Raw genomic sequence first — 19,644 nt, forward strand, 5'->3', positions numbered from 1 at the left:
TTCTTTCCGGCACCGGTGTCCCCCCCAAATCCTCCTCGGTGAAGACCGAAGCAAAGAATTCATTTAATTTCTCCGCTACGGCTTTGTCCTCCCTGATCGCCCCTTTAACACCATTTTCGTCCAGCGGCCCAACCGACTCTTTGGCCGGTTTCCTGCTTTTAATGTATCTAAAAAAATTTTTACTATGTATTTTTGCTTCCAACGCTAATTTCTTCTCAAAGTCCTTTTTTGCCCTCCTTATCTCCGCTTTGCATTTGGCTTGGCATTCCTTATGATCTATCCTGTTACTTTCAGTTGGTTCTCTTCTCCACTTTCTGAAGGATTGTTTTTTGGCTCTAATGATTTCCTTTATCTTACTGTTTAGCCACGCCGGCTGACGTTTAGTCTTTTTTCCCTTTTTTCTAATACGTGGAATATATTTGTCCTGAACCTCCAGGATGGTGTTTTTAAACAGCATCCACGCCTGATGCAAGTTTTTTACTCTGCGAGCTGCTCCTTTCAGTCTTTTTTTCACCATTTTTCTCATTTTGTCGTAATCACCTTTTCTAAAGTTAAACGCTAGCGTACTTGATTTCCTAGTTTCACTTCCTTCAATGCCAATATCAAAACCGATCATATTATGATCACTGTTATCAAGCGGCCCTCGTATCGTTACCCCCTGCACTAGATCATGAGCACCACTAAGGACTAAGTCTAGTATTTTTCCTTCTCTTGTCGGCTCCTGAACTAGCTGTTCCATGAAGCTGTCCTTGATTTCATCAAGAAATCTTATGTCCCTTGCGTGTACAGATGTTACATTAACCCAGTCTATATGCGGGTAATTGAAATCCCCCATTATTATTGTGTTGCCCAGTTTGTTTGCGTCCCTGATTTCCTTTAACATTTCCGCATCCGTCTGTTCGTCCTGGCCAGGCGGACGGTAGTACACTCCTATCACTATCCTTTTCCCCTTTGCACATGGAATTTCAATCCACAGTGATTCCAAGGAGTGTTTTGTTTCCTGCAGAATTTTCAATCTATTTGATTCAAGGCTCTCGTTAATATACAATGCTACCCCTCCACCAATCCGATTCACCCTATCACTACGATATAATTTGTACCCCGGTATGACAGTGTCCCACTGGTTATCCTCCTTCCACCAGGTCTCAGAGATGCCTATTATATCTAATTTTTCATTTAGTGCAATATATTCTAACTCCCCCATCTTATTTCTTAGGCTCCTGGCATCTATTTGGCCGGCGCCGCAAAGAGCATTCCCAAACAGTATTATCGAAAAAGATGGCCGACCATCTTTCGTTTCAATAATACGGTTGGGGCCAGCCAAATGTCAGAGATGGCCGGGTTTGAGATGGCCAGCATCGGTTTTCGCCGATAATGGAAACTAATGCCGGCAATCTCAAATCCGGCCAAATCCAAGGCATTTGGTCATGGGAGGAGCCAGCATTTGTACTGCTCTGGTCCCCCTGACATGCCAGGACACCAACCGGGCACCCTAGGGGGCACTGCACTGGACTTCAAAAATAGCTCCCAGGTGCATAGCCCCTTTACCTTGGGTGCTGAGCCCCCCAAATCCCACTCCCCACAACTGTACACCACTACCATAGCCCTAAGGGATGAAGGGGGGCACCTACATGTGGGTACAGTGGGATTTGGGGGAGTTTTGGAGGGCTCCCATTTACCACCACAAGTGTAACAGGTGGGGGGGGGGGATGGGCCTGGGTCCACCTGCCTGAAGTGCACTGCACCCACTAAATACTGCTCCAGGGACCTGCATACTGCTGTCATGGAGCTGGGTATGACATTTGAGGCTGGCATAGAGGCTGGCAAAAAATATATATATTTTTGGGGGGGGGATGGGAGGGGGTTGGTGACCACTGGGGGAGTAAGGGGAGGTCATCCCCGTTCCCTCCAGTGGTCATTTGATCAGTTGGGGCAACTTTTTGAAGCTTGGTCCTGAAAAAAAAGGGACCAAGTGAAGCCGGCAAAATGCTCGTCAGGGCCGGCTTTCTTTTTTCCATTATCGGGCGAAGCCAGCCATTTCGTGAGCACGCCCCGTCCCGCCTTCGCTACCCTACCAACACGCCCCCTTGAAGTTTGGCCGGCTCCGCGACGGACAGCAGTTGGCACTGGCCAAAATCGGCTTTCGATTATACCGATTTGGCCGGGTCCGGGAGATCGCCGGCCATCTCCCGATTTGTGTCGGAAGATGGCCGGCGATCTCCTTCGAAAATGAGCTGATTAGTGAGTTATGTGCATAAATCTTAATTAATGCCAACTTGTGCTGCTGTATTAAGTTACGTGCATTGTTATAGAATATGCTTCAGTTCCTGTGTGGAAATTAAGGCGCCATATACAAAAACCTGGGGTTAGTGCATGCAGATGGCAAAACTAATGGAGAATGATTTAGCGTACCCCACTAGGCCTTTTTTTGCTGCATTAGGCATGTGTTAGCACCTAATACAGCTTAATAAAAAAGTCCCTTAGTTTGGATGAAATAGGGAACAAATTTAGGGGCCCTTTTACTAAGCTGCGGTAAAAGGGGCCCTATGCTATTGGCTGTGGCTTGTTTTGCCATGCGCTGAGGCCCTTTTCACCACAGTGGGTAAAAAGGCCAAAAAAAGAAATGGCCATGTGGTAAGACTGCACTTACTGCACGGCCATGCAGGTGGAACATAATGCTCTAACCTGGTGGTAACCGGCCAGCATGCAGAGCTGCCCAATTACTACTGGGTAATCCCCTGCAGAAATATTTTTCAAATATTTCCGCTAGCACCGGAAGTGCCGTACGCTGAAGGTGGAACTTCTGCCAGCACCCATGCTGGGCCAGTGGTAGTTCCAGATTGCCGCACTGTAAGCTCGTGGTGGGCTTACCACAGCTTTGTAAAATGGCCCCTTAGGAGCCTAACTTAGGAGCATAAATGTAGGAGCTCAGTCTGTTTTTGAAATTTGGGCCCTGTATTTTTCATGTGTTTTTAAAGTACATTCATTAAAAAATGAATACAGCCTTAGAAAGAAAATACATGTGTTTACATAATGAAAATTATACTCCGTGGAGGTTATTTTAGAAGGCTTGTGTGGCATTTGTACATGTAAATAGCAGGTGGCTCTAAAATGGACGTTTTTTTGGTATTACTGAACTAAACGTTCCAATTCTGACTTGGACGTTTAAAAAAAAAATGTTCCTTTTGTGTAATGATGACATGCTAGATGACGGTACATTACATAGCATGCCCTCCCAGTCTCTCTTGATTCTGCAGCCCCAAGAAAGACCTTCTCACAGAATTGCCAGGTTCCAGTGGAATCACTTTGGGGGACCAAGAACTGAGCACTCAGTCATGGAGAGGCTGGTAGCAGGTATAAAATTACTCCCCCCCCCCCCCCCCCTCTGCACTGACCAGTAAGAAAAAGTGAAGAGCTATGCTGTGTCTGTGAACTTCTCTTCTGCTACTTCAGGCCCAACTGTTAATAGATAGGCTAATATATGAAATTCAGATGATAACAGTAGTATCAAATCCAGCTCTGTGGGGCCTAATCTTTTGAGCATTTTGAACCCATTGTTTATAGGGAGTACGTTCTAATGTTGAGCTTTGTGAGGGTGTTTAAAGAACACTGCCCCTCACCCTTAAGAATAGTCCCTCAGGTAGTCCAAGCCACCTTAAAACCACTAGTCTCACCCATGGAGGAAGTGGGGCAGGAGGGGTGGAGCCGAAAGGACAGAAACTAGGAAGTATAAAAAGCAGGGCCCAGGGAAGGAAGAGGTGAAGCACCTATATGACATATCTAGCTACTATGACCTGGCTGAGGTAAGCCAACTTTTGAATTGAAGACCTGTAAGCTTTGTTCTGATGTCTGGCTGGGGCCAGACCTAGAAACCCAGAGAGAGAGAGAGCGCGCAGAAACTTACAGAATGTGTTTAGGGTGTGGCAATCATAACCTACGGACTGTGTTTTGGGCCCTGTCAGCCCAGGCCTGGTTAAGGCTTTGTTCTCCGAAGTAAAGAGATGTTACCTTTGTTCCTGGGCATGTGAAGTAACAGGCTTCAGACTGAACTCTAATAAAGCCCTTATTTTATGTTTACAACCTTGTCCGGCTGTGTTATTGTGAAGGCCCACCCTCGACCCTCGTTCACAGTATCACAAGGTTAAACACAGCTGTTCTACGGTAGCTTATTTTAGCCTGAGTTCAGGCACAGCACGTCTTTATCAAGTGATCAATCACTGTGTAAGCCGTTTTGCTCCCTTTGGCTGTGCTAAGCCTTAACCAGACTCATATGAGACAAGATAATTTAAGGCTTGAACATAACCAGCATTTTAGCACAGGTTTTGAGGGTTCCCTGGTTCCCCTTCCCACAATTACAAATAAAAACAAATTTCTCTTTTCACCTTTCCAGAGGCTTGTTGTCATCTTCCAAAAGAGTGACTTGTTTTCAGCAGTCCAAAAAAAAATGGCTGCAAGCTTCATATTCTTACCAAGCATTCTTCCTGACTTGGCATTCCCTAGACTACTGGAATCAACTACATCCATGAGGTATAGTCCAGCTTAATGTTTGCAACAGCTCAAAAATGTTAATTAAAAAAATGTTTGAAATAAACGCAGACAGTCTGAAAGAGTGCAGAATAACTTCCACCTTTCTTGGCTTCATGCCTTTACAGCAGGTATTTTTTGTCTATTTTCTTTTCTTTGAAAAATAAATGCCTATGTAGTCTCTTCCCCCCTCCCCAGTCCACCCCCAAATAACCTTGAGGAGTATTTATATCCTGGGACACACAGGCTTCTGCTGCTGCTTAGGTATGCAAAGAATCCTTGCCTCCTCCTCTTGGTGTATCTTATAGCACGTTTACCAATGCCTCCGTCTTTACTCAATATAACAAGGGCACTTGACAAGTGCAGGTGCAAATTAAGCAATAAATTCCACAGTTTTCATGCTTCTCCACAGTTTTTTTGTGTGTTTGCTTTATTTAGGGGTTCTTTTACTAAGCTGCGCTAGTAAGCGCCCTTATGTGTGTCTTTCCCGCACGCTAAGCCCATTTCTAGTGCAGCTGTAAAATAGACTTTTTTTCTATTTGTTGAATTTCTCGCTGTGTGGTAATGTTAGCATTAGCGTACAGCCATTTAAAAAAAATCAACATGGGAGCATTTACCACTTCCTGTTTTGGAGGCGGTAAGGGCTCCTGTGTTATGTCTGTATTATTCAGTTAGCACACACTAATGTCAAGGCGTTAGCTGAATAATGTTTCCACACTCGTTCTCCACCCCGACATGCTTCTCCCCCCCCAAAAATAAAAAATAAATACCATACGCTTAGCGCATGCAGACAGCAAAAAACTAATGTGGAATGTTTTAGCGTGTCCCGCATTAGGCTGTTTGTGTTGCATTAAGTGCACATTAGCGTCTAATGCAGCTTAGTAAAAAGGGTTCCTTAATTTTTTTGTGTTTTTAAAGAGTCTCTCTTACTATTTTATGTGTAATATGTAATTTATATTCCCTTAGACTGATCAAAGTGGATTACACAGAATAGCTGTTTCCAAAAGACCTCACCCGAATACTGCGTTCAATTCTGGTCGTCGTATCTCAAAAAGATCTAGTGGAATTAGGAAAGGTTCAAAGAAGAGAAACCAGAATGATAATGAGGATGGAACTCCTCTCGTATGAGGAAGGGTGAAAGAGGTTAGGGCTCTTCAGCTTGGAAACGAGACAGCTGAGGAGAGATATTATTGAGGTCTACAAAATCCTGAGTGGTGTAGAACGAGTAAAAGTGAATTGATTTTTCACTCTTTCAAAAAATGCAAAAACTAGAGAAAACCCAATGAAGTTACAAAATAAATTGGAGGAAATATTTTTCACTCAGCGGAACTAATTGCCAGGCGATTTGGTAACAGCGGTTAGTGTATCTGGGTTTTAAAAAAAGGGTTGGACAAGTTCCTGGAGGAAAAGTCCATAGTCTGCTATTGAGACAGACATTGGGGAAGGCACTGCTTGCTTTGGTAGCATGGAATCTTGCTACTATTTGAGATTCTGCCAGGTACTTGTGACCTGGATTGGCTACTGTTGGAAGCAGGATACTAGGCCAGATTAAAAAGGAGGCCTCTTTGGTTCTCAAAAGCAGTAGCTAGAAAAGTAAGGAAAAAGAGGTTTGCCTTCATGAACTACAAGAGATCACAGAAAGAGAAAGACAAGCAACAATATTGGAAAAGCTAATGGAAACTGGTAGAGTAGTCAGGAAAGCAAAGATGCAAATGGAAGAAAAAATTGCAAATATGGCCTAAATTCATGTGAGCTGGACTGACAGCAGCAGAATGGTGTTCATAGATTATGGAACAGTGATAAATGTTGCAGCAACCTTGACATCACAGATGTCAACAGCTCTTCAAGAAATAATTGAGAATCTTACAGTATAATAGCGCTGAAGGAAAAATGAGAAATAGCGCTAGAGAAGGCACATTTGAAGTTATATATGTTGGCTACTCTTGAAAAAGCATATTTTGTGAAACGGAGAGGTTCCATTGAGCTCAGTCGAGATAAGCTAAGTTTGGAATGTCGCTAAAAATCATCAAAGTAATCTGAAGTCAGACAGATGAGGTCATATGTATGTTAAGAATTATTATTAATATTAAAAGACTACTTAAATAATAAAAGACAAAGAAAATTTAGAAATTAAAGGAGATGGAGGTTTTTCAGACTGGTGATGGAAAATTTCAGTAACCTTCAAATATAGCTAGGGGATCACATGATGCACTGAGGGGTTAAGACGTCTCTAGGACCTCTCTTGGACTCCCATGCCCCCTTTGCCCTAATTTTGATCAAATCTGGACAGGCACCCCTTGCAATCAGGTGTGCTTCCATTCACTTTCACGGCTTATATAGCAGGATTGGATTGGGTTGTACTGGGGAAGGGGTGGGGAGACTGCTCAGTTGGAGTTTGTGGAGGTTCATCTGTGCGCCTTTGGAATGTAGGAGGCATAATCTCATCTGTAAAACGTACTAAAATATTGCAGGCCCTCCAGCATCACAAGACAGATGTAATTTGCCTTCAGGAGACTAGATTTCTGAAGATGAACACCTTAAGTTGCGTAATTGGTGGGTGAAGGAAGTTTTTTGTTGTCCTGCTACAGGTTGGAGAGGTGGTGTAGCAATTCTTGTGTGTAAGTCATTGGCTTGTCAATCAAAATTTTTATTTAAAGATGATGAGGGTAGGCTTGTTGGGGTTTCGTTCAACCTGCAGGGTAAAAATTTTATTTTGATATCAGTTTATGGCCCAGCACTTCGACCTGAAGAGTAGAATGAACCTCTACACCCCCCCAAAGACACTAAGGTCCTCTTAAGGACTATCACTAACCACACCCTCTCGAAATGACATTATACAATGTGATAATCGCAAGCAAGCCTTCTCTGGAGTAGCCCCCACACTCTGGAATTCACTCCCTGAAAGGTTCCGCTTAACACAAGATTATCTCTACTTCAGGAAGCAGGTGAAAGCTTGGCTGTTCAACCAGTAACTAACTTCTTAGTCTCCCTTAGACACACACACAAGGAGTGACACAGGCTGCACATACTGCAGCAGGACATGTTTATCCACTCTTACCCTAGCTGAGATAATATTTAACCATCTCTCTGACCTCACATGCACCTCTCTTTAAATTAGTCACCCTATTTTCTTACCTATCTATATGATAACCATCGCTCTGGCCTCATGTGCAACTTCCTTTAAATTAGTGACCTTATTTTCTAACTTTTACTTTCTTACCTAGCTATATATTCCATCTTTGCTTATACCCTACACAGTCAATAAAAAGGTTCTATTACATATTTATTTATTTATTTTGATTTTACTCACATCTTTTTCAGTAGTAGCTCAAGGTGAGTTACATTCAGGTACACTGGATATTTCTTTGTCTCAGGAGGGCTCACAATCTAAGTTTGTACCTGAGGCAATGGAGGTTTAAGTGACTTGCCCAAGATCACAAGGAGCAGCAGTGGGATTTGAACCGGCTAGCGGTGCTCTAACCACTAGGCCACTCCTCCACTATTGTGTTGACATTGTAAGTAGTATACTGTGCCATACTTTGTATTGTTATTTGAATATCTTTACTGCTGTAATTGTCATTGCTCATGTTTGATTTATTCTTACTGTATACTGCCTTGAGTGAATTCCTTCAAAATGGCAGTAAATAAATCCTAATAAATAAATATGTATTTATAACAGAAAAAATAACTAAGGGACTCTTTTACTAAAGTATGTTAGGCTGTTACTACGAAGTTTAATGCGTGGTAACAACCAACACATAAATGCGTGTTCACCATTTTTGCAGCATTTTTGTCATTACCATGTACTAAACCATGCATTAATAGCATTTGTTTGCTAAATGGCATAACTAAGCAGGGCATGGGTGGCGAATCGGCGTGGAGAGGTTCCAGCAGTTAGTGTGCTGCATTGACCGTACACTGAGGAGGCAATAACGGTGCCACTTGCACTAAGGGAACTTTTAATGCAGATCAATTTTGAAAAATGCAGGGATTGCCTTCAATGGGTGCTGCATTAAACTTGCAGCTACTGCAGTGTAAAATCCTGCATTAAACCAGGATAACTGTAAATTTTACAACGGTTTAATAAAAGGGAACCTAGATTCTTCGAAACATCAATGCACCTGTTTATTGATTGTATTGCTTCCTATTTGAATATTATTCTTAGGTCTCTGTTCTTTTTATATTGTTACATTTTTTTTCTAGATTAAGCTCACACAAATTTCATGTGAAGCAACATTAAAATATAACACTAAGCAAGCCACTGTCTTATCAGGTCATGTTACAAAACCTTTTGCATGTGTAATGCTCCTGTTACACATGGAAAAAGGGCTTTTCTAAAACCATGTGGCTCTAAAAACACACATAGGAGCCGTCTTTTCAAAATGATTGGGGGTGCTCAACTCAACACACATAACTGTGGCTGTAATAAAATCAAAGCACCATGGGTCATGGACACAACTGGCCAGGCCATACTTAAAAGAAGAGCACAACAGGTGATGCATACATGAGAAGGACTCGTGTGGCCAAAAAGAAAAAAGCTAGAGCACTGAAGCAGTGGCGTACCAAGGGGGGGGGGGGTGCCGCGGCGTGCGCCTGCTGCGAGAGTTTGCTAACTTCTCTCGTTCGCTGCAGCTCCCTCTTCCCCAGAACAGGTTACTTCCTGTTCCGGGGCAGAGGGAGCTGCAGCGAACGAGCAAAGTTAGTAAACTCGCAGCAGGCGCGCGCTGCGGCACCCCCCCCAGCGGCGCACCCGGGGGGGCTCTTTCGCGGGGGGGTGTCTTTCGCCGGGGGGGGGGGGGGTCCGCCCCCCTAGGAACACCACTGCACTGAAGTCTCACTGCTCTCTCTTCCTCCTGAACCCCAGAGCATACCCACCAGTTTACCACCACTTTGTGCTTCTATTTGTCTCTCCCCCCCAAGCCCATTACACTACACTCTCTCTAGTCCTTCCAATCCAGCCTGGCCATCCATACTGCCCCTACGTCCCCTCCCAACAGTCTCTCTTCCCTACCCAGCCTATCCAAAACAAATATTTCCTCTTCTCTCATATCATCTTATTTCTTTCTCAGCTCCCCCTTTATTTTCATCTTTTGTTCCTCCTCTCCCCTTCTTATCCTATTTTTCCTTTGCTTCTTATTCCTTATGACCTATGTTTGAGGGTAAGGTGCTATATAACTTCTACCTGCTCCATTCCTCTGTCCTAAACACCTCTGTTCCTTATGTAATCCCCCATTATAATGGGGATTAGAGCTCTCAAGAGTTACTGGGGGGGGGGGGAGGTTTAGAGACGTCAGAGGAGTGGCGGTCCAGCCCAAGGGGATGGGTTCTAGAATAATTTGCAGAAAGAAAATGCTGCTGAGTAATGATTGATAGTTGAGGAGGAATTAGAGTTGATAAAAGGGATTGCAGAGGGGAAAAAAAACACACAGGCTCTTTGGTCCCCCGCCAGTACCTTTGGAGGAGAGGGAGAACCTGGAATGGCAGAATAAACTGAAATAAGGAGAGTTGCTGCCCCTAACAGTTGCAATTGAGAAGGCGTGAGGAGCTCCGTGTGGGCAAGGGGAACCCAGCCTGGGAGCAAAGAACCAGAGAAGGGGAAGCCTGTTCAAGGCCAGGGTGCAGCTCTGAGAAGTGCATTGCTGGAAGAAGGACAGCCAAAGGGAGAAATGGATTGTGATCAGGAGTATCAGGAGCAGCCTTGGATTACTGGTAGCCTGAAGGGATAGGGTAAATGGTTAGCAGGAGCAGTATTTATGTAAATACCCCGGGGCAGGTGGGCCTGGGTGGGCCAGGGTCCACCCACTTAAGGTTCAGGCCCACCCGACAGTAGCACGCGTTTAGTGGTAGCTGGTGGGGATCTCCAGCTCCACCAGCTGAAGACCTCCCCCTGATGGTAATGAAAACACTACTCTCCTTGATACTGTCACCTGCGCATGCTCAGTCTTCAGCGCATGCCTGCTGCAGACTGTCAAGGTGGAAAGAAGCGTTTTCTCGCCAGCTGAGATATATTTTTTTGGTGGTGGTGTTGGGGGGGGGGGGGGGAGAACACTTAGTGCTCACCCACTTCTTGCCTAAGCCCACCCAAAATCTGTTGACTGGCTACGCCCCTGCCCCGGGGGTTACTGAAGGAGACAAACTGGAAAGTGATTGAGGTTGTAATACACAATCTTGAGTGAACAGGAGAGCTGCTGATGTCAGTAGCTGCAGAAAGTTCAGTAAAGTTGAATTTGCATAAAGACTTAATCCTTGGGGTGCTCTATGGTTCTTTGGAGCGGGAGTAAGGACGCTTGCTCCCCGAACTGGCAGAGAACCCTTAAAAAACCCGACTCCATTCCCTATTGCTACCAGATCTCTATTCCAGACCTTGGCCAAATCCCAAGCTCGAATGGGGACACTAGTGACTGTGTGAGTTGGAGAGACTGAGTGGAGAGCCTGATAGAAATCTCTGCTTGTGGCCTGGATCAAAAATAGGATATCCGAACCCCTGGGAACTAAGATAATGCTGGGAGCGAGACCCAGGTTACACTTACTTCCTCTTCATCACCTGCTGTGCCCCCTCCTGCCTTCGGTTCCTCTCCCCCTTGCCCCCCTCTAACCTTTATATAGGCATGTTAATAGCCATTTAACCAGGAAAGCCCCCTTATAAAATTACCTCCCATATGTATTGAAACTAATGCTTAACAGTAACTGACTGCTGCTCACATGCTATTGCTTAGCATGTGCAAAATTAACCAAATTCTACAAGAACTGCTCCTTCTCTCCTCTGCCTTCTTGACATTTCTTTAATGTTACAAAGTATATGCAGCTAGGATTAATGTTAGATAGGCTGGGGTTCTAGACAGAAAGTTGGGAAAGGATTCTAAAGTCCACAAGCAACTTATGGCAGGCTTAGGGCCTCTCTGTAATATGGGGCTCGAGGCAATAATTGGTTGTATTCCTCCTGTTTACAGTGGTACAAAGATGCACATGTCTGTTTATTTGTTTCCTACTCACCGTTTTAATGCCAAGAATGGTTTATAAAACTTGACATCAAAATACAGTATGAGAAAGCTTCTGCCCCACGTTCTTAAGATCTAGTTAAGACAGTTAGTGAGTAATTATTAAGATGCGGTAAAAGGATGGCGTCATTGTGAATTGCTACACCGGACGCCCTCAGATTCGCTCCGGAATTCGAACTGGGGAGGATGCCAGAACCCCATTGAGAAATGGGGAAGAGGAGAGGAAAAGTAAGGGGGCTTCCCTCAACTCCTGCTGGGACTCACCCTTCACAGCAGTCGACACTGGAACGATTCGGAGTAACGACCGGACCTGTTTTGACCTCTTCCCCTGCTATCAGTGCTGACCTGGTCGAGACAGCCGACAGTGTACACAGGGTTTCTCTGAGCCCCATCAAATGTGCAGCTCCCCCAGAGCCAGGAGGAGGAGGCATGGTATCGGAGCCTGCTGTTTGGCTCTCAGAAGAAGAGGAGCTGACTGAGCGGGGGGGGGGGGGGGGGGGGAGAAACCTGACTATGCCTGGTACAGAGGTGGAGAGAGGTCTGGTAGGACAACAATGTTCTAATTTTTCTACTATGATAGTTAATAATTTGAACCAGATCCTCAACCCCCCCCCCCCCCCTGACTTTACATTGGGCTTAACAAGCAAACCAGCCGTAATGACAATGGAGTCACTCTGGGATCTAACATTCAACTTGCATTCTTCTTTGCAAACTCTGATTTCAAAAAATACATTGGAAATTAAAGTTTGGTCTGAGGCAATCCTGACCCAGGAACGAATAAACATCCAACAGTACTCTGAAGTTAAACAGATTGGGGAAAAGCTTTGTAAATTGGAAAATTTAAGTCGTCTCAATTAAGGAAAAGAACTTTACCTTACGTAGGATAGAATATCTAGAAAACCAATCAAGGAAACTTAATTTGAGACTAACTAATTTTCTAAGATCTCCGTTGATATCACCTGTGGATATGGTTAAAAGATATATGGTTGAGGTCCTGGGGATGTTGAGTGAATCACTGCCTCCTATAGTTCATGTATATTATCTTCAGAATGTAAAATCTGGAAATGGAATAGATTTACCTCAAATGATGTTCTCGAGCACTTTTTAAAGGGCCGGTGCTTAAAATGAGGAGCTGCTGCTTCCCCTGTTCCCCCGTATGGGATCCACTCACCCTAAAGCAACTACTCGTTTACTACAATTTGTAATATTCTTCTCCAGACTCTGTAATTGTATTTACTATGTAAGCCGAATTGAGCCTGAAACATGTGGGAAAGCGCGGGGTACAAATGTAATAAATAAATAAAGCCCACCCAACTACATCTCTCTATCCAAAAGCCCCCTTAGGTACGTACCCCTAACCTGAAGCCCCCCCCCCCCCAAGTACATGCTCCTTAGTCCAAAAACTCCCATCCAAGAACTTCCCACCAGTTCAAAGACCCTCTTTTATCCAAAGCAAGCCCCCATCCTCCAATAGGTTTACCCAGCCCTACCTGCCCCTTGGGTATCTAGTAGTTTGGGGGCAGGAGCAACCCAGTCATTCCTGCCCCTTCTGGTGCTGGGTTCAAAATGGCACCAGCAATCTCTACTGGTAGCATATTATCGTGAAGGGTGATGACAGGGCCGGTCAAACCCAGTAAGTGGGGTAAGCACCGCAGGGGGGCGCTTGCCTTCAAGGGCGCTGCTTCGACGCCATACCACGCCACCCTTGGGGGTTTAAATCTTTTATTTACCTCCGTCCCAGCGTCCGCGTCATTTCAAAGCCCTGCCCGTCTCTAGCCTTCCCTCCCTTCGTGAGTTCGTTCCCGCAGAGTCCCGCCTTCTGACGTCATTTCCTCGAGGGTGGGACTCTGCGGGAACGAATTCATGAAGAGAGGGAAGGCTAGAGACAGGCAGGGCTTTGAAATGACGCGGCTGCTGGGATGGAGGTAAATTTTTAAAAAGACTTAAACCACGCAGGGTGGCAAGAAGAAAAAGGGGGATGTTGGGGGGAGAAGAGGGCGGGCAGGCGGCCAAAAATGGGAGGGGGATGGGGGCGAAGGAGAATCGCTGGACAGGGGCAGGGTGGGAGAAGAGAGAAAGGAGATGGGGGGGCCCCAACTGATAGTCTGCAGGGGGGCTCCAGAGACCCTAGGACCGGCCCTGGGTGATGATGCCATGTGGGGGGGGGGGGATTGCTTCAGGACTGGTGGATATCATTCACAGGAGTTAGGGGGAAGGGACAGCTCCTCATTGTGGGCTTCTTTCTGTTCAACCATCCCTCCTGTTTCTTTAGTACTGTAAAACTGCTCTTCGCTCCACCTGTGGGTGCTGAGAAGCTGGGGATTTTTCATTAGATCATATTGGGGGCTTCACAGCAAGAGTTTTATTGTGTGTTACCTGGCTGGATGAGGTAGCTGTGGAAACAGAAGAGAAGGATGCAGAGGAGCAAGTCAAGCATGGTGAGCGGTCTCCTTTTCTGGTGCTTTTAAAATGTATTCCTAGCTGCTTAAGCATTGGAAAAGTCAAATGCTGCTTCTCCAGAGTATAAGGGTTTGCTGTCCAACCAGTCAGCATTGTAACTTCTGCCATCAATTAAGGAGAAAGTAAAATGCAAACAATGTTTTGAGGGGGGCCCAAAGAAAGGGAAAGACACATGTTTGCACTGCAAGACTACCATTTGTCATATTTCCTCTAATTCTATAAACTTGCATCTACAATTTCACACTTAGCGTGCAAAGTTAGAACATAAGAACGTAAGTGTTGCCGTAGTGGGACAGACCGAAGGTCCGTAAAGCCCAGCATCCTTTTTCCAACAGTGGCCAATCCAGGTTACAAGTACCAGGCGAGATCCCAAAACAGTACAATACATTTTATGCTGTTTATCCTAGAAATAAGCAGTGGATTTTCCCCAAGCCCATCTTAATAATGGCTTATGGACTTTTCTTTTAGGAAGTTATCCAAACCCTTTTTTAAACCCCGCTAAGCTAACTGCTTTTACTACATTCTCTGGCAACGAATTCCAGATTTTAATTACATGTTGAGTGTCAAAATATTTTCTCCAGTTTGTTTTAAATGTACTACTTTGTAACTTCATTTTGTGCCCCCTAGTGCTAGTATTTTTGGAAAGAGTAAACAAGTGATTCATGTCTACCTGTTCCACTCTACTCACTATTTTATAGACCTCTATCATATCTTCCCTCAGCCATCTTTTCTCCAAGCTGAAGAGCCCTAGCTGCTTTAGCCTTTCCTCATAGGGAAGTTGTCCCATCCCCTTTATCATTTTCGGCGCCCTTTTCGGTACCATTTCGAATTCCACTATATCTTTTTTGAGATGCGGTGACCAGAATTATACACAGTATTCGAGGTGCGATCGCACCATGGAGCAATACAAAGACCATGGAGCAATACAAAGGCCAAGCTATGTGTGCAAATTATAGAGCAGTGCCTGTTACATGCACAACTTATTTAATAAGTCGCTGTTAATTGTCATTAACCAATTATTAGCTATAATTGGTGTTAGTTGGTGCTAGCTGGCAATAATTAGCAGTTACACACATACCTGCCCTTAGGCGGGAGTCTGGAAACTGAGCATGCAAAATCAGTAGCATGTCACTGCAAAGGGCTGTGAATCTGGGAAGGGCATGGGCAGGTAAGGGGTGTGGCCAACACTTACACTCATACGTTATACAATACTAGCAGTTAGGTTTGAGCTTTTACACCAGCCCCTGAGCTTTTCTAAGTGTTCATGCCTAAAGTTAGGCTGTAACTGCAGACTTACGTTAGTATTACGCAACGGCAATTACACGCATAGGAGGAGATTCCATATATGATTCCTAAAAATCGGCACTGAAATCAGTGCCTACGCTAGTTGATATCGCAACGCCTAAAACTACACACATCCATTTATACCAACGAAAATGTGGCGTAAATCCCATATTCTATAACTACATGTACAAATTTCAGAATGCCCACGAAATGCCCATTTCCCCGCCTATAACCACGCCCCTTTTTACCTGCATGCATTAGAAGTTCAGTGCACTTTGTTTCAGAATAAGCTTAGCAAGTTGTGCGCCTAAATTTTAATTAGTACCAATTAGTGTTCATTATTGCTTGTTAAGTACTGATATCAGCGCTCATTAGCTTGTTAAGTCAATTACGTTGCATGTGTGGTTATAGAATCTGCGCTGATTTCAGCGTGGATCTCTAGATGAACTATACAGAATCTGGGGAATAATGCCAATATAGACTTCACGCTTAGCACTCATCATTCTGTTGCTTAACTTTTGGTGACCTACAGAGAATTATCCCCATTATGTACCTTCCTAAGGCACTGCTAAATTGTTTGTACTCTAATTATTAATCTGTGTGTCTTATGTTTGTTTTTTTTCCTCATTGTTTCCTATGGAGCTGAAACATACCAGTGCTTAAGAACATAGTTAAGTGAAGCTGAGCAGTGGTTAAAATGTAGGGAAGCAATCTGGACCTCTTACACTTAGATCTTTTTGATGTAATGCAGTGAGCATGCTCTATATGCATCCACAGCTCAATTTCAGCTTTTGCTAACTCAAGAAAGACAACTTTGACTCTGGGCAAGTTATTTAACTCTCCATTGCTCCAGGTACATAATAAGTACCTGTATATTATATACAAATCGCTTTGATTATAATCACAGAAAGGCAATATATCAAAACCCATCCCCATTTCCTTTTGTATCTTGTAAAGAAATAATGAGCCTTCTGCATACTGTACTGTAGCTGATAATGAATGCTGGGTCACAGGACCAAAACAGTTTATTCTGTTTTTTTTTAGTATTGCAATGGGGCCTCTGCAGCCTTTCCAAAGAATATGATTCAGTTACTTTTATTTACTCCTAGGCAGTGGTGTGTGGTGTACCATGGGCGGGGCGGTGGAAGCAGTCTACCCCGGGTGTACACTGCAGGAGGGGTGCAGAGATCAGCCGCGCAGCTGTCAGCTCTGCCAGTGCCCTGCTCCCTCTGCTGTTACTTCCTGTTCCTGGGTAGAGGGAGCAGGGAACCGGTGGAGCCGACAGCTGCTTGGCTGCTCCCAGCGCTCCAGCAGATAAGAAGAATGCACCCGGGAGGGGGGAGCTTGGAGGTGAAGCGCCGGGGGGGGGGGGGGGGGGGGGGGGGGGGGGGGGAATGACGATGCTGCACCCGAGAGATATGACACTGCACCCGGAGGGGAGGTGCATAGCGGCGATCCGCCCAGGGTGGCAGACGATCAAGGAACACCAGTGCTCATGGGCAACAAATACATTTTTCCTTGTAATTTTCCAGATGGCTCATGGAGGAGGGGGGGGGGGTTGGGGTGTGTGAATCTACCCTTTAATGATTTTGTTTTTGATAACTGCACTTCAAATGGAATGCCATGGGTGGTCAGGTAGGATCTTAAGATCTTGCAGTAAAATTCCAGTCACCTCACTGATCTCTAGGATTTTACTGACTGATCTCTCATGAAATAAATAATCTAAGTGGTTGCTCTACAAAATAGAGGTATGTACGGGGATGGGGACAACAGGAAACTCGTGGAAATCCACAACGTTAGTGACAAAACAGCCATTAATACCATGGGGATGGGAGGGGACAGATAAAAAATGAATAGGGACAGGAGGGGAGAGATTGGAAGTGTTTTGGAGATGGGAGGCTATGGGGAGCAGATTATGTCCCCGTGAACACCTCGGCTCAGAAACTTGAAACACCAACATCTCAGCTAACAATAAATAAATAAGAATTCTAAAAATATTGCAGGTGTTTTATGTTAAATTTTAACATGTTATAGGATGCATTTTAGGCTAGATTCAGTAAATGGCGCTCATAAATTAGAACTGAAAAAAATCTGCATGGCGCTATTGTATCATGGGTACTCATAGATGAACACATATTATAGAATAGCATTCTGTGCTGATTCTGGTGCCCAAATTTGGGTGAAACCAGGCGTAATTACCAGCATCCAATTTGGGTGCACATTTCCGATATTCTTTAACACTGCATGCAAATTTTAGGAATGCCCTTGACCCACCCATTCAACTCCCATGGCCACATCCCCTTTTGGGTTGTGCGCTGTGCGATTTGGGTTCACATTGTTATGGAATAGCGCATTCCCAGCCCAACCCGCACCAAGGGAGCCCAAAAACAGCCGAAGCTGCCAAACAAGCTATCTGAAGAGCAGGGGAGAGTCCCACCCGTGCAAGCAAGCTTGCTCTGCCCCCTCTCCTCTTCACACGTGGCTGCTCTGCTACAATTGCTGTGCGCTGCTCTCTCCTCCTGATGTGCTGCTGCTTTTCTGCTCCTTCTCCTTCCAGAGCAACGCGTGATAAGTCATCACCAGCTGATGACCTCATCACGCACCTCACCTTCCTATTGGTCAAATTTGGAACCGAGCCTCATTCTGGCTCCAAATTTGACCGATAGGTTGACAGTAGAGAGAGCTAGAAGGAAGAACCAGCAGCGGCAACACGAAAAAAACGAACCGGCTCACAAAGTCGCAACCCGCGACTGCTGGAAAGTGCCCGCGGCCAGCAACAAAAACTTGCTCAATTCTGTGGGAAAACCGCGGAGTTGGCAACCCTGCTCTACTACCAATCTTGCTTTATAAGCATGATAAGCCCCTGCTGAGTATGTGGTAAAACTGTCTTTCTGTACTTCCCTAATGAGCCATTCAGCTTCCCCTTATGCCTCAAATTCACCTAGAACATATCATAAAGTTTGTTTTACAGCAGCTCTAGCCATGGCTTATTGCTTGCTTAAGTGCCACCTTGGCAGCCCAAGATGAGAAAAGATGAAAGAAAGCAAGATACTAAGGGAAGCAATGCAAGGAGGGGGATAAAAGAAAAATCGACATTCAAAAATCATGAAGGCATTATAACAGTATAAATTGTAGCCGCTGGAGCCATAATAACCTGCTACAGAAGTGCATAGAAGATAGTTGGGGAAGGGGGGGGGGGGTGGTTTAAAATTAAAAAAAAAAAAAAACAGGTATGTGCAGACCGAGGGCATTAACTTTGATCACCCTGGGACCCTCACCCCACCCAACACAATGAACAGAAGGAATGAAAATTCCCCACTGAAGCACACGTCTTTAGAATTAATAATGGGTTGAAAGTGAAGTTTAGACGAGAAAAAAAAGAGAGAACCCTTGGAGAAATCGCTGGGTGTTTAAGAGTAAGCATGACTAATGTGAAAATTTCAGGGCTTAGCAATGAGGCAGGCTGAACTCTGTGTCTTAACATTCCAAGTACTTGTACCATGTAATTGAACATAATAGCAAAGCAATTTGGCTATTTGTTAAAAAGATATATGGAATTTGAAACACCCCTTCTTCCTTTCAGCTTTTCCTTTCTTTTTATTATTCTTTTATCTCCTCTTTGTTACTATTTTTCTATCCCACGTCTTACTTGCCTTTTGATCAAAAATAGTTTTTTTTTTTTGTTAACATGGCTGTGGCTTGTGGGGTTATTTCTTTTTCAGTCTCTGCTTCCCTCCCTCCCTTCTCCCCCTCGGTTTTGTCTGCATTGTCAAGCCCTTTGCTTACCGAAATGACTGTGACACAGCGTTTCCCCAGGTACTTCATTATCCTTACCTTTCCAATCAGCTTTCCTTTCTTGTTCATACAGATGTAGAAACCAGTCTCGGCACCTTTGATGCGTACCCTGCTCCCAAATGTGTCTGTTTCCACAATTAATTTAGCTGGTGAGCAAACAGAAAGAGACACTTAATGTTACCTTCATATGGTGTACTGATTGGTTGTAGTAATTAGGACGCTTCTGCTCGGGTGATTACGCAACCAGCGTGTTAACCAGAGAATTGTTTACAATAAGAAAACTTCCATTTTCTGCTTTGCTCCCAGCTGGCAGAGGCAGAGGGGCATGACTGACTAAGGGTCTACTGGTAACTGCTATCTTATTCTGTTCTGTGGACTGCGGATTAAATAGGTTGCAGTGCTAACCACTTTTATACAAAGGCTGAAACTGTACAGGAGCTGATCTGAGCCCTTTATCCATTCACATATGGGATGGATTGAAAGACCTTATGGACTAGAATAGCTTCATTCAGCCATGTGGTCAATTTGAGTTTCTCCAGCATGCAAAACCTTTTTCTGTGCTCGATCATCGGGGCCAGTGGGT

At 44.6% G+C, this 19,644-nt stretch overlaps 1 protein-coding gene across 1 annotated transcript in view; it reads right to left on the minus strand.

Moving 5' to 3' along the window:
• Positions 1–19,644, minus strand: part of FGF8 (fibroblast growth factor 8) — a 69,907-nt gene that overhangs the window by 8,763 nt on the left and 41,500 nt on the right. Inside the window, 1 exon segment of the mRNA XM_030204785.1 lies at positions 19,101–19,207. Within this exon segment, the coding sequence (XP_030060645.1) occupies positions 19,101–19,207 (107 nt within the window).

The sequence above is a fragment of the Microcaecilia unicolor genome, chromosome 5, assembly GCF_901765095.1.
Source record: "Microcaecilia unicolor chromosome 5, aMicUni1.1, whole genome shotgun sequence".
Taxonomy (NCBI): domain Eukaryota; kingdom Metazoa; phylum Chordata; class Amphibia; order Gymnophiona; family Siphonopidae; genus Microcaecilia; species Microcaecilia unicolor.